Genomic DNA, 14,908 nt, shown 5'->3' on the forward strand with positions numbered 1-14,908 from the left:
TAATTAATGTTATTTGAGCTACGCTTTATTGATAAGTGTAAAAAATGCATGCATCCCTGCTTCGGGATGGTCCTAAAAAACGTCCTACCAGCTAGTAAGTCACATTCAAATCAGATCTCTTGAAGGTATTCTAAACACTAGTACATGTACTTAAACGACTACAAACATGTCTTAAAATTGAGCAAAATTAAACGTGTTCAAAACGCCACCACGCAATCCGCGTGCGACAATAATACTCTTTCTTTACAAAATTAACAATGTAAAAATTATGCCTCTTCCATCGACGCCGTCGACGACTGTTCCCGCTCCCGCCACGCCCCTTCCATGTCCTGCAGCGCGTCCGCCACCAGCATCTTGGTGAGCTCCTCCACGATGCGTTCCTTCACCTCAATCTCCTCGCGGTCAAAGTTGGTCCAGCGCGGCTCTTCGTCACACATTTCCTGGGCGAGAATTTCGTCCACCTGGTCGCGCTTCCGCTTGGCCCCACCGATTCCTGGGGCGGCCATTCCGAGGTAGGGCATCGGACAGTGGTGCAGGTTCTGCTGCTGCTGCTGGGCCAGGGTTTCCTCGTTGAGGATTTTTTTGACTTTGCGCTTCATGTGGTGCTGGAGGCAGTTGAGGGCGTTTGGCGGGTTGAAGAAGGCGAGCGGACGCTTGTCGTGGCGGACGGTGCGGAACGAGACGTCCGGGGTGGGGGCGCGCAGATCGGTGAACAGTTCGCCGCACATGTCCAGGACGAGCTTTTCGTAGATGTTGGTCACGTGGTCGGAGGAGAGGGCCGGGGTGTCGTCCGAGGAGTGGAAGAGGTGTCGGGTGCGGTCCTCGATGAGTTCGTCGATGCGCTGTTCGGTGGGGAAGATGAGCGCGAGGGGACTGCCGTTGGCGGGAGGGATGTAGGGCGGGGGTGGTTTGTTGGGGATTTCACGCAGGAAGACCACTTGCTGTTCGAGCTGCTTGATTTCTTGCTCGATTTGTAGCTCTTGACGGCGCAGGACTTCGGCTTCGTTTATGATGTCCGGCATGCGGTTGGTGGAGGTGGCTGTGGGGGAGAAGACGGGAGGGGCGGACGTTGGGCTAGATGGAGGGCTGGCTGGGGGAGGAGCTGCTAGGTTCGGGAAGGTGTCGTTGACGGTTTTGGTGCGGATTTTGATCTCGATTTTCGGGGCTTCCGGCGGTGATTCAGGCTTCTGATTTAGGGTGTTCCCAAGCAAGTCTTCTTCGACGGTTGAACTGCTGGACGGTTCACTGCTGTCGGAAGCGATTTGTCGATCCGGAGACCGCATTAGGGGAACGCGCTCAAAGCTGTCGCTTAGCTCGCCGAGCTTGTCGTTCAGCTGAACGAGACGCTTCTCCAACTCAGACGCAACTACCGGAGGTGCCGGGGAAGCCACTTCATTGTACTCCGTTTCGGTTTCCTCCGCGGTGGTCGGCGTAGTCGCGGACGATGCCATCGAGCTAGCTTCCTCCAGCGACGCTTCCGAGGCGGGTGTAATTTTGTCCGACGCTTCGGGAATCGATTCCGCAATGGAGTCGTCCAGAATTCCTGCTGGAAGGGAAGTGTCCTCAATCATCAGCTGACTGTCGTTAGTTGGGACGGCAAGCTCAATCCCTTGCCGCGGAAGCTCTTCAATCGTCGAAGCATCGAACGAAGTCGAGTAGTTGTTTTGACCCGTCGAGTCCCGCTCCTCCTCCCCTTCATCGATCGTCGTGTGAAACTCTACCGACTCGGACGCCGGCTTGTCCTGCTGGCTCTGCAGCATATCGTCCAGCTTGGTCGTCGACGACAGCAAGTCTTTCATGTTGTCCGTGATGTCACTAACCCTGGAGATGATCTCGTCCACGTCCGGTAGTTCCTCCTCCACTTCTTCCTCAATCACTTCCCCATTTCTACTGGAAGCTTCCTGCTGAGAACTCTCCAGTTCTTTCTCCGCCACCAGCACCTCCGACGTCGTCTTCAACGAATTCGCATCGCTGCTCACGACCTCAACCTCACCCTCTTCCTTCCGCTCAATCACACTCACGTTCCCCACACTTCCCTGCGTGCTGTTGATTCCGCTCAGCGACTGATCCAGCAGCGTCGTCCCACCCCGGAATCCCTCCAGCACCTTCGCCTTCGCCTCCTCGTACAACCGCTCCAGGCTTGCCTTGGTCAGCGTGTAACTCCGTGCCGTGTCGTACCGGGCCTCCTTGACCCCGGTCAACCGATACCACAATCGATTCAGCTTCCCACCACTCGCTTGCACTTCTTCGTCCGTCGAATCTCTCCGTTGCTGCTGCTGCTGCTCACTCCGATCATCGGGAATCTGCTGCAGCGTTTGCAGGCTCGCCTCGATGCTGCGAATCCTGCCGAGGGCGGCCACGCTCGTGTCATTGCCCTTCGACCCTACCTCAACCTTGTCCCGATTGTACCGCAGCAGGTTCTGCTCAATCTCCCGGATCTGCTGCTCCTCTTGGTCCAGCTTGCGGTGCCACTCGAGCAGGGCTTGCACGTGCTCGCGTCGCTTCTGCAGTTCCTGCTCGCGGCGTTGGAGGATGTTCTCCAAACTTCCGCTGGGTTCCAACTCGACGCCTCGGACGGCGGCCAGCATCGTCGTCATGGTTGTGGTCGCCGTCAACTTTCGCTGCAGCTGAGGTGAGCCAATTTCGCTTCTACCCGATCCGGCCGCAGACTTCCGCAGCGATATCGAGTTGCTTGCCGATGAGAACGAGTTCAGCTTCTCGATTGACCTATGCGGAGAGCGAGATCCAACGCTTCTCAACGGAACTTCCGATGCGGCTTTCTTAAACCTGCCAATCAACCAAAACTAAATCAAAACAATCTCCAGAAAAATCAAAAACCCTAAATCTCACCTGTTCAACTCAGCTCGCTCGCGCTCCAGTCGTACCAAAATTGCACGCTGCTTTTTCTTGGTGGTCGAAATTTGTTCCAGCATTCCACGCTCGCGGTACCGCTGCTTTTGCAGCTCGAGCCAAGCCAGCTGGCCCTTGGTTCGGTCGAGTAGAGCCTTCTCCTTGAGGCGAGCGCGGCTCGCGAGCTGATCCGTTTTAGATTTTTCGTTCTGGATCAGCTGGTCGTACTGAAAGTGGATAAAAAGTGTGATGTTATATGTTGTTAACATATTGTTTGTTTTGTGTTAATTCTCAATTATATTTATGACTAACTTAAAAAAAAGTTCAAAAAATTCAGTGTTGGAATTCGAGCGAGAAGAAGGAAAGCATTGCTCGTGAGGGAGCGAGGGAAAGAACTTCTTGTAGTGTTTTTCTCTCCTCTCTCGCGCTCGCATTTTCGTTCGCACTCTCGCTCTCGTGCTCGTGCTAGCCGTTGGTCCCAATTTGTTTATCATGCGAACTAGGCGATGGTGTAACTTCAATCGCTGGGAATTTATTTTTTCCATTTCTACTTCTCGCTGGCGGGCAATTCTGGCTCGTGAGCTAGCCCGTTCGCGAGGGGACGAGAGCACGCGCAATCGGCAAGTTTCTCCCGGCAGCTCGGGACTCGCGGCGAGAACTCGAAAGAGAAAAGATTATTTCTCGCGAGAGCGCGAGAATATCAACACTGTAGTGCCAGTGATCTCACTTCCCACTGAGAATTTTGGCTCGAGCCTCGAGCCAAAATTCTCAGTGGGTTGTTCCATGTGACTTTGCCAATGTTTCGAAAAAAAACTTGTACAACGGTAACATTGAACATTTTTTTCCCAAAAAGATACTAGAAAAAATAAGTATGGATTGTTTTTTTTTGTAAGGGAATTTCATAGTTTTCGAAATTCAGGATATAACTTTTTAAGGATTTTATTATGGTATTATTTTAGAATTTGGAAGCATAAATTGAAAGAATTAAAAAATAAGAAATTTTAAAATAAAAAAAAAAGAAAATAAATTGTAGAAATTTAGAGTTTTGGGATAAGTATTTCAGAACATAGCATTAAAAATCATAGAATTGAGAAATTTAGCATTTTAGCAAAAAAAATCTGAGATCTGGTATTCAAAATTTGAAATAAAAGAATTTAGAAATTCAAGAATTTTAAAAATTTAAGAACTCTGATTGTTTTTGATATGAGAATATTGATTTTTTTTAAATAATTTTATGATTGTTAATTTTTTTTAGTAATTTTAAGAAGTTTATATTTTTAAATAATTTTAAGAATGTTAAATTTTTTATAGTTTAAAAAACAGGAAAAAATTAGGAAATTAAGAATTTAAGAATTTAAGAATTTAAGAATTTAAGAATTTATGAATTTAAGAATTTAAGAATTTAAGAATTTAAGAATTTAAGAATTTAAGAATTTAAGAATTTAAGAATTTATGAATTTAAGAATTTAAGAATTTAAGAATTTAAGAATTTATGAATTTATGAATTTAAGAATTTAAGAATTTAAGAATTTAAGAATTTAAGAATTTAAGAATTTAAGAATTTAAGAATTTAAGAATTTAAGAATTTAAGAATTTAAGAATTTAAGAATTTAAGAATTTAAGAATTTAAGAATTTAAGAATTTAAGAATTTAAGAATTTAAGAATTTAAGAATTTAAGAATTTAAGAATTTAAGAATTTAAGAATTTAAGAATTTAAGAATTTAAGAATTTAAGAATTTAAGAATTTAAGAATTTAAGAATTTAAGAATTTAAGAATTTAAGAATTTAAGAATTTAAGAATTTAAGAATTTAAGAATTTAAGAATTTAAGAATTTAAGAATTTAAGAATTTAAGAATTTAAGAATTTAAGAATTTAAGAATTTAAGAATTTAAGAATTTAAGAATTTAAGAATTTAAGAATTTAAGAATTTAAGAATTTAAGAATTTAAGAATTTAAGAATTTAAGAATTTAAGAATTTAAGAATTTAAGAATTTAAGAATTTAAGAATTTAAGAATTTAAGAATTTAAGAATTTAAGAATTTAAGAATTTAAGAATTTAAGAATTTAAAAATTTAAGAATTTAAGAATTTAAAAATTTAAGAATTTAAGAATTTAAGAATTTAAGAATTTAAGAATTTAAGAATTTAAGAATTGAAGAATTTAAGAATTTAAAAATTTAAGAATTTAAGAATTTAAGAATATAAGAATTTAAGAATATAAGAATATAAGAATTTAAGAATTTAAGAATTGAAGAATTTAAGAATTTAAAAATTTAAGAATTTAAGAATTTAAGAATATAAGAATTTAAGAATATAAGAATATAAGAATTTAAGAATTTAAGAATTTAAGAATTTAAGAATTAAAGAATTAAAAATATAAGAATTTAAGAATTCAAGAATTAAAGAATTAAAAATATAAGATTTTAAGAATTTAGTTTTTTTTTTTAAAGGTCCAATAAACCAAATTTCCAGTTTTTGCTTTTTGGGTGTTTTTTATTACCCCTGACTCAAGGCGGTTTCAAAAACACCCAAAAAGCAAAAACTGGAAATTTGGTTTATTGGACCTTTTAAAAAACACTCGAGATAAGAATTTAGGAATTTCAAAATTTAAGGGTTTAGGAATTATAAACTTGAAGAATTTTAAAATTCAGGAATTCTAAAATTTCAAAAATTCAGGAATTTGAGACTTTAAGAATTTGAGTTTTTTTGAGAATGAAGGATTTTTTTTGGAAAATTTTAGGATTCTAGTATTTTTTAATTATTAAAATTTGGATTTTGGATTTTCAGAATAAACAAAAAAAGAGATTCGGCCACAGGATTTGGCAGTAATTTTAATATTTTATGATTTTAGTACAACAGTACAGCCTCGATAATCCCGTGTTTGGAATATTCAAAAGTTTAAAAAAAACTTCGAATGAAAAAAATTCGCATCATAATCAAGTTTAACATATTTTAAATCCAGTAATAAAAAAAACGTTTTGAATTTTTAAGTTCAGAAACTACAGAATATTGAATATTTAAGAATTTTATAAATAAATAGTTATGCTTTTCTAGAAATTATAAATTCTTAGGCCAAGGATTTTTTAAATTAAGGTTTTAAATTTTTGGATTTTTTGAAATTTTGAAGCTTGAAATTTTGGAATTCTGGATGTTCAGAAGTTCAAAATATAAGAAATTGAAGATTTTTGAACTTTTTTTCAATTTTATAATTAAAATTTCAGCAATAAAATTTTCTTTAATTTTACATGAGTTTATTGTTTTATTTTATAATTTAAGAATTTATAACCACTTGAATGGAAAATGGCCGATACAAATGTCAATTCGGACAATAATTATAGAAATTATTCTGCAAATTCAGATAATTCTACAATTTTCTCAAAAATAATCTCTGCCTAACTTTTAGCGCGTTTCCAAAAATTTACGACTAAAAGATTTATGTTTTCAAATATTCCCCAAATATAAACAAAAGCACTCACCAATCCAATCGACGAGTAGCTCAGGTTCGCCTCCGACACCGTCGTCGACATGACGGAAATCTCCAAATCCGTCCTATTGAACATGGCCAGAATATCACTTCCCATCGTGGTATCGTTCATCCGATGATCCTCCTCCCGCTCACTATCCGCCACTCTCGCGTTCAGCGCCTCCATCTCCGAACTGGAACTTGAACTCGTGGCAGGCTTCTTCAACATCTCCACCTTCGGCGAAACCTCTTCGTTCGCGACGTCACTGCCCACCGAAAACTTCATGCTGATCGACTCCACACTGTTCACCGCCCGCACCTCCTCCCTCACTTCATCGCTAATCTGCGTCGCGATGCTGCTACTGCTGTAAACGCCCTTTTCCGTCGTCGCCGACGCCGGTTCGTCACTCTTGTCCGCTACCGCAGCCACCACCTCCTGCCTGCGGAGACTCTCCTCAAACGACGGCAGATACTCCTCCGGCATGGGCGGATTCGTGTTGTGGCTGTCCGAGAGGCTCGCAAACGAGCGCGAATCCAGCAGCAGCTGCTCCGACTCGCTAGAGTTGGTTTTGCTGTCCGGACTGTCGCCGGAACTGCTGCTGCTGGTCGTCGGAGCGGTCGTCGTCGTGAACGAGCTCTTCTGGGGCGTTGAGTCGGCGCTTGACGTGGAGTCACTCTTCTGGACGGCGGTGGCGGCGCCCGATCGCTCAAAGTCGTCGGTGTAGTTGGAGGAGGAACCGTTGGCGGTGGTGGACACCGCTGACGCCGCCGGGACCGGCGTCGTTTGCGTCATTTCGTCGCGGATTTTCACACTCAGCGTCGAGTACAGCTGCTGGTTGACCTCGATGACCTGGGACAGACTGCGGTTGAACGCCTCCAGCATTCGCTGGTACTCGTGCGTGGTATTTTCCGCTTGTGACGAGTTGTGGAGGAAGTTTCGCTGCTTCTCCGAAGTGTTCACGCTGAGCTGAGTTTGGTCCAGGTCGACCACGTGACGGGCGCTGAACGAAACCCGGTCCGGAATCAGGTCCGCGTTGGGCATGTCGTCTCCGCGGGTAAAGTTGACCTTTTCCAGCGAGCTATCGGTGGCGGTGATTTTGAGGTTCGAGATGCGCTCGACCGAGAGAGGACTAACTACTTGCGGTTGCTGAACACTGTTCGAGGTGGCGTTGGTGTCGATTTTGGTGCTGCTGAGCGGCGGCAGTGACAGTACGAAATCCGACCGGATCGAACTGATGTCGGAGGTAGTGTTGGGGACGGACGATTGATGCGAGATTGAGGAAATGTTGGGCGGGGTTTCGTCGCGACCACCGGCCTTGGACGACTTCCTGATGTACGGCACAGACTTCAACGTTTTGAGATATTCGTCGCAGCGTTTGCTGGACTTGCTAGCTCTGGACTTTCCGGTGACGGGCAGTTCGTCGGGACGGTTACACGCGGCCTCCAACTTCTTTCGGACGGCCACAATGAACGGATATGGATCGGGCTGGATTAGAGTGTGCTTAAGCCAGGATGGAATCGGTTTAGAGGGCTGCTGTGGCTGCGGTTCCTTTCGATCTTCTTTCCGGTCGACAGGTTCATTTGGGATCGGAGCAGTTTTCTGAAAAAAAAAATCAAAATCCGTCAATTACTAGAAAAATGGTAAAGTAAATGGCAACTAGCTCAATCTGGTGGCCAATACTAAAATTATGCAAAAGAGTTAAATATCTACGTGCGCATGTATTGCGTGTACGTACACGAAAAAGATTGAGGTTAAATTTTGTACCGTCCAGCAAAACAAATGGTGTGCTAGTGTACGTGAGCTCGGGCTTAGATATCTCTACGAAGTATAAGAGTTAGTAAATGTGTAAGTGCATGCGGTCGTTCTTGTGGTACCCAGTGAGAGCAAGGGGATGATGTAAGAAGAAGATTCACAATCCCGCATAACTTATTTCAAGAACCTTCAGGCACGGGATTGAAACTCGTCTGAAAAACCTGTATAATTTTCTCATTCGAAACAGTGGCGCCACGTGGTGGTAGCTGCCCTGTTTATTACACTGTGAAATTATCTATGGCCAATCCAAGGAACCAGAAGGTGACAACAGAAATGTCCGTCAAAAAGGTATGTTGAAAAAAACTTATTATTTTTAACAAATTTTCGAACAAATCAGCAACGAATTACAAGTTTGACAGTCGAACTACACTTAAAAGTTGGTTTTGTTATTTGTTTTTGCAAAACCGCATATTTTTTTACGAAAGTGCCAAAAATATTCGTAATCACCTTTTGCCTCTTGGTGGCGCTTTATGTTAGTAGGTATGTGTGTGGTCGATGTTTGCAGACGTGCACGCAGAACACAGAACAGTGAGAACTAGCAAAAATGTATACTTTCTGCTGATACAAGTCGCCATATTGAAATTGCTTGGAGATTCATACCCGTGCTTCACTGCCGCTCCAATCTAGTCCGTCCCATATGTATTTTTGTCAAAAATGAGATAAACTTCACAAAAGTCTTGTTTTTACATGTTATTTTAGCCTATTGAATGAACAAGTAATGTTTGTTCTAAAAATTCCAAAATAAATATGACTTTCGTGCTGTCCCATATGCAAAATAAAGGCAAGTCAGTTCCTCATATAGAAATGTCTCACAAATCGTTTGAGTGGATGCAGAATTGTTTAAATTTTACAGAGTATGTCTTTATGAATACGTAAAGCATAAAAATATCATTATTTGTTCATTTCTGAAGAAATATTTGAATATTGAAAACGAAATAATCCAAACCTTTTTTGCTTTTTTTCTTCTTTAAGGGAAAACCACGAATAGAAAAAATAAAATGCATACCGTTATGGCTAATGTCTACACCATACAATTAGTTCTACATATATTGTTTTGAATTAATAGGCTTGATCCTGGTTCTGGAAAAGATTCCACCTCCGAAAAGCGGATTTTTTTTAAATTAATTCCTACGGTTAAGCAGTTGAGATTTGCATCAATATGGCATTTGCCTCTGTATTTCTTAAATTTCTGGTGTCGTTGCTGGTCATATTTTTGTATCTTGGAATCCTATAAAAATCTGAAATAAACAAATTTGTATCATTTGGTGACCATTAATTACTTGGAAAACTTCCAAAACAAACCTGGAAATGACAGTTGAATCAGGATGAATCTCTGGTGTAAATGTTCAAGCCTACCTTGATACCATGACTGACCTGCCTTTATTTATGGACAAATAAAGTCAAGTCGGTCTCTTGTTGAAAATTTCACAAATTTACCATCAAATTGTTAATTTTTTAAATCAAATTTATGATAGTGGTGTTTTTTAGACTGATATCGAAATAACTGTATAAAAAATTATATAGAAAATGTTGGTTTAGAATGAGAAAAATGGTGAAACTTTTTTTGGGCTTCTCACAGCGTTATCTCAGCACTCACTTTTTACATATGGGACGGACACGATTAGAGCGGCAGTTCAGGTGAATACCGAAAATTCGGTTCAAACTTAAAGTAAACAAAAAAAGCTATAAATCAATTTATTTGATGTGCTTCCGACAAGAAGTCGATTTATTGAATCATTTTATATGCGACAGACTATTTTTCTAAGCTCGAACACAGATTTTTTGTTGAAAAAATATTTTTGTTGCAAAATTGTCTTGTCTGATTTGTGTGCACCAATATCACTGTCTTGAGTTTGTTTACCTTTTACTCTTTGGTCTGACAGGGGGATTGGCATCCAAACCCCCTTTGGTCTGACAGTTTTGGTCTGACAGCTTTATGCTGGATTTTGGTCTGGACCAAGCGGGGGATTGAGTGATAGTATGGAGATTTGCTTACCAATAAAAAGAAGGAAATAACTTTTAAAAATATTATTTGTACATACTAGCCTTATCCAAATTTAGGTAATGTTAATTTTAAGAATTTAATTTATTTAGATATTTTGATTTTTTTTTTATTAAAAAAACCTAAATTTCGAAAATTTAAGGAAATTTTTGTTTGAAATATATTTGATTTAAAAATCTAATAATTTGGAAAAGCGACTGAAAATTACAAACGTATCAATAATATTGAAAAATTCTGATTGCTTTATAATGCAGAATCTCAAAACGTAGAATCTTAATATTAAAAGGATTTATTTTGTTTATTGCTTGACTGAAACCAACTAGAGGGAAAAGCCTAACAATTATCATTAAATTGTCTGACAAAACAAAGTCAAAAACTTAAAAAAAGTTAAACAGAAATTTAGTTAAAATTGAGAAACATCAAAATAATTTATCAGCATCAGAATTTAGAAATTAAAATTGAAAAAACAGAAAAAGATTATTAAAATAAATTCAAAACTTGAAAAATAAAAATAAAATCCTAAAGTCTAAAGTTTAAAAATCCAGGATTAAAAAATTTCAAAACTCAAAACTTTTAAAAATTCTACACTTTAAAATCAAAAATTTTAAAAATCCAAACTTCAAAACGTTTATCTTTGAAATACTCAAAAAATCTGAAGCTCAAAAATTTAAAAATTTAGAAAAAAAATAAAGACGAAAATTCAAAATTTGGAAAGTTCAGAACACCAAAAATACAAATATTGAATTATGCTACAATTAAAAAAACCTAATCAAAAGTTCTAAAATTAAAAGTTCCAAAATCAAGAGATTTTTTTCAAACCTATTTGGCAGTAATTATGAATTGACAAAAAAAATCTTAGAATTTAAGAAAATTTAATTATTTAAGAGTTGAATAATTTGTCAATTTAAAAATTTAATTCCAGAATATTAAAACTTCAGAATTTTCGAGTGTCAGGTTTTTTGAAATTTCACAATTTTTGGTTTCTCGGATTTTTTTTTTGTAAGGAATCCAGATATTATTTTTTTCTAAAAAATTTCAAAATTCTAAAATTAAAAAAAAATTACAATTTAAAATCTAAAATTAAAAAAAATACTTTTAAAATATTCAGAAATCCTAATGTTTAAAAATTCAAAGATTTAAAAAAAAAAATAAAATTTAGAAATAAAAAAATTTAAGAAAATTTAAATTAAAAATTTGGAGTTTCAGACCATTAAAAATTCAAATATTGAATAATCAAAAAATTCTGAAATTAAAAGTTCAAAAATCAAGGAATTTGTTTCTAACCTTTTTGGCAGAAATTAGGAATTTAAAAAAATTAATTAATTTAATAATCTTTGAATTTAAGAATTTAATAACTTGATAATTTAAGAACTTAAGAGTTTAAGAGTTTAAGAATTTAAGAATTTAAGAATTTAAGAATTTAAGAATTTAAGAATTTAAGAATTTAAGAATTTAAGAATTTAAGAATTTAAGAATTTAAGAATTTAAGAATTTAAGAATTTAAGAATTTAAGAATTTAAGAATTTAAGAATTTAAGAATTTAAGAATTTAAGAATTTAATAATTTAAGAATTTAAGAATTTAAGAATTTAAGAATTTAGGAATTTGAAAATAATTCCAGAATTTTAAAACTTCTGAATTTGAGAGTTTTAGATTTCTTGAAATTTCATAATTTTTGGTTATTTTAATTTTTTTGTTAACGCGTAACGCAAATATTCCAGATCCAGAATCTAGATTTGCTACAAATATGTTGAATTTGAGTAAAAACAACATATCGATGCCTTACTAAGCTTGTTGGTATTCCTATCTAGATAGTGAAAGAGAATACACGGGCATCGATGAAAAGTTAAAAAATGTGTTGAAAAGTGGAATAAAAATTAATTTTAATAAACAAGCCTTACCTGACAAACTTCGTTCTGCCTTTTTTTCGTTTGATGACGTTTTTAACTATTTTGCCTATTCAGCCTCCTGTGATCAAAATTTGATTTTACGTAACTTTCTCCATACAATTTGCCGATGCTCTGGAATCGGTTCCAGAGTGGCCAAAGTGTCAATTAGTTAGCGTATAAACCTTCCTTGGGCTTATACGAACCCAACGCAACAAAGAGTACCTCGATCCGACGCTCCGTATTGAACTGATTCGCGTTTGAACAAAACCGTCGAAATTTTATATATATATAGATAAAAGTAAAGGAGCTATTATACTACGACAAACAAATTAATAAACTAGCACTTTTTGCCAAACAACTCGCATACAAGGAAAAATGGCTCATAATTGATGTGAATAAAAATAATGCAATCAATTCAAAAAATAATAAATTGTCAAATAAAAATTTCCAAACAAGTCTTACCTTTATTATCGAATCCGGTACCAACGTTACTTCCGGCACCTCCAGTTTCAGCTCCTTCTCCAGCTCCAAAAACGATCTGCTCCGTTCCCCCTCTTCCTGCGTCTCCATCAACCTCTTCCCCAGCTCGTCAACTCGCTGCTCAAACTTGGGCGGACTCGGCGGCGTCACCATCCGCAACGGACTGACCAGCACGTCCCCGAGCGGCACCTCTTCCGGCTTCCGCATGATGCCCATCTTTTCCGACAGATCCGCCTTCAGCAGCGATGACCGTCGCCTCGATGAGGCCGCCGACGACGATTTCACCGAGCTGGCCGCCGGCGGCAAACCGACGGCTTTCAGCGAAGAAGTGGACACACTTTTTCGGAGCGGCCTCTGGGCGGGTATTCCGCGGCCACCACTGTCCAGCGCTCGCAGTGGTGTTCCGGACTTTTGACTTGAACCGCTCGCCGCGGCGGGTGTGGCCGAGAGGGAGCGTTTGCGCGCTTTTTGGACGTTTTTGTTTACCAACACTTGCGTGTTCTTCCGCAAATCGTCCAACCGCTTCCGGATCAGCTCCTTTTCACAGGCCGGCGGACCGGAAGTTCGTTTTTCCTGCTTTCGCTTCGCCTGTTGTTCCTTGATGAACTCGCGGGCTCGCTGTGGGTCGTAGGACTTTTCTTTGCGAGCTTCCGGAACCGCCGGTTCCGGTTGGGTTCGGGGTCGTGAAGTTCGTCGGACGGACGGCGGTTTTGAAGGCATCTTTTCAGTGACGGGTGGAGGCGGTGGAGGTAGCGCTGAGGAAGCGGATGAGGTGGTGGTTGTGGAGGAAGATTTGCCGGTTCCGGAGGGTGCGGTTGCCGCGTGGCTGCTGGAGGTTGCCGAGGAGGTGACAGTTTTTGTGGCGGATGAACTGCTGTCAGATTTGCCTTGATTTGCTTGCGGTGCGGAGACCAAGTTGGCGGCGCTTTCGTCGCTGGGCGTGGATATCTTGGATATTTGAATGGCGGCCTGAAAGATAGAAGAATTTCAAAATAAATCACTCAAATAAATACCCAAAAATAAAAAATAAATAGATGAATGTATTTTTCACTTAAAGTCTTGTTGAATCTCTAGTTGCTTTTTTCATAATAAATAAAATCCATACCCTCTCCTCATTCTCCTTGTTGAAGCTCTCAACCAGATAGCTCTGAAAGTCGCTGCTCGCCGCGTTCCGCTCGTTTTTCTGCGCCTCAAACTGTTCCATCAGCTGGCCCGCGTTCAGCAGCGGAATTATCTTGAACTCCTCCTCCGGCCGGGACTCGCCCCCAGACATCTTCCGATTCTCCTGACCACAGTTGGTCAGCGCCGAACTCGTGTACGTCTGGATCGATTTGATGACCACGGGGGTAATCTTCCGCCGGGACGGACTCGTGGGTGGATCCTTCAGGACCAGCTTGGTGATTTGCATCGTGGCCCGCTGCTTGCGGGGAGATCCGGGCGGGTGGTGAAACATGTCTGTGCTGCGTTCGCGGATTATTTGAACTAAAACAAAGGAGTGTGAATTGCGAGAAGCTTGCAATAGGTACGGCTTTTTAAGGGGAATTTACCGGCACTCTTCCGCACGGGCACATCCTCCAGCGAGTGTATCGAAAAGGTAGCCGAATTACGGCTACCCTTCTCCGACAGCGAGTGACTTTCCGAGTCAGTCATCTCGCAATTCAATACCTGAGATTGCAGGTAATTGCTTCTTCAATGGGCCATCTTCTTCGCGTAAAAGAGTGTTGAAGGACAACCTTGATTTCCGCAATCAAAAATTCCTTCACTTTTTGAACACCACTTTACGGCAGAGAAAAGGCGAAACTCGTCAAACCTTCACCATTATTTCGTAACACAACCCACAATCTACCGAATGTTACACTTTTCGCACCAAAACTCACTCAAATTGGGTACAAATTTTCGAAAATTCTGAACAATTTCCTCGCGAAACCGGCCACGAACGCGTTTTTCTTCCTTTCTTGCTTCACTTTCGTTCTGTTTGGGGTGGCCGTTTCCAGCAACAACCGTCAGTGAAGAATGCGAAAGGGAGGCGCAAAGCGGAGACGGCAAAAACAAGTTTTGTGTAGTGGGGTGCGTTCAGCGGCAGCCATGCCAGATATACAGATAAATCTGTATTATACAGATTTTTTGATCCCAAAAATCACAAAAATCTGTATATACGAAACGAAGTTGACTTTATAGCTGTCGGCCACCATTGCTAGTACCAACCACTAGTGTCTTCCTTTTATCTACAAGGACTTCGCCGCCCTGGGCTCCTAAGTGTATGAAAGTATGGCACGGAGCGACGGCGCCGAATACCCATATTTACACAAAGAATTTTAGAGCGCCCGCCGCGGGATTCGAACCGGCGACCTCTGGATTGTGAGTCCAGTGCGCGGTCCGATTGATCCACACGGGCGGGACAGACGGGTATA

General features: G+C 40.0%; 1 protein-coding gene across 1 annotated transcript; it reads right to left on the reverse strand.

The window, feature by feature from the left end:
• Positions 1-128: 128 nt before the first annotated feature.
• Positions 129-14,363, reverse strand: LOC120423644 (centrosome-associated protein 350-like). Its single transcript, XM_039587517.2, has 7 exons — positions 14,045-14,363; positions 13,603-13,979; positions 12,480-13,466; positions 12,030-12,044; positions 6,328-7,863; positions 2,851-3,077; positions 129-2,787 (listed from the first exon to the last, which is right to left on the reverse strand). Exons 1-7 carry the CDS (start codon positions 14,145-14,147, stop codon positions 267-269), a joined length of 5,766 nt encoding a protein of 1,921 aa, XP_039443451.1. The 5' UTR covers positions 14,148-14,363; the 3' UTR covers positions 129-266.
• Between the last annotated feature and the right edge of the window lie 545 nt (positions 14,364-14,908).

The sequence above is a fragment of the Culex pipiens genome, chromosome 2 (genome assembly GCF_016801865.2).
Source record: "Culex pipiens pallens isolate TS chromosome 2, TS_CPP_V2, whole genome shotgun sequence".
In the NCBI taxonomy this organism is placed as follows: domain Eukaryota; kingdom Metazoa; phylum Arthropoda; class Insecta; order Diptera; family Culicidae; genus Culex; species Culex pipiens.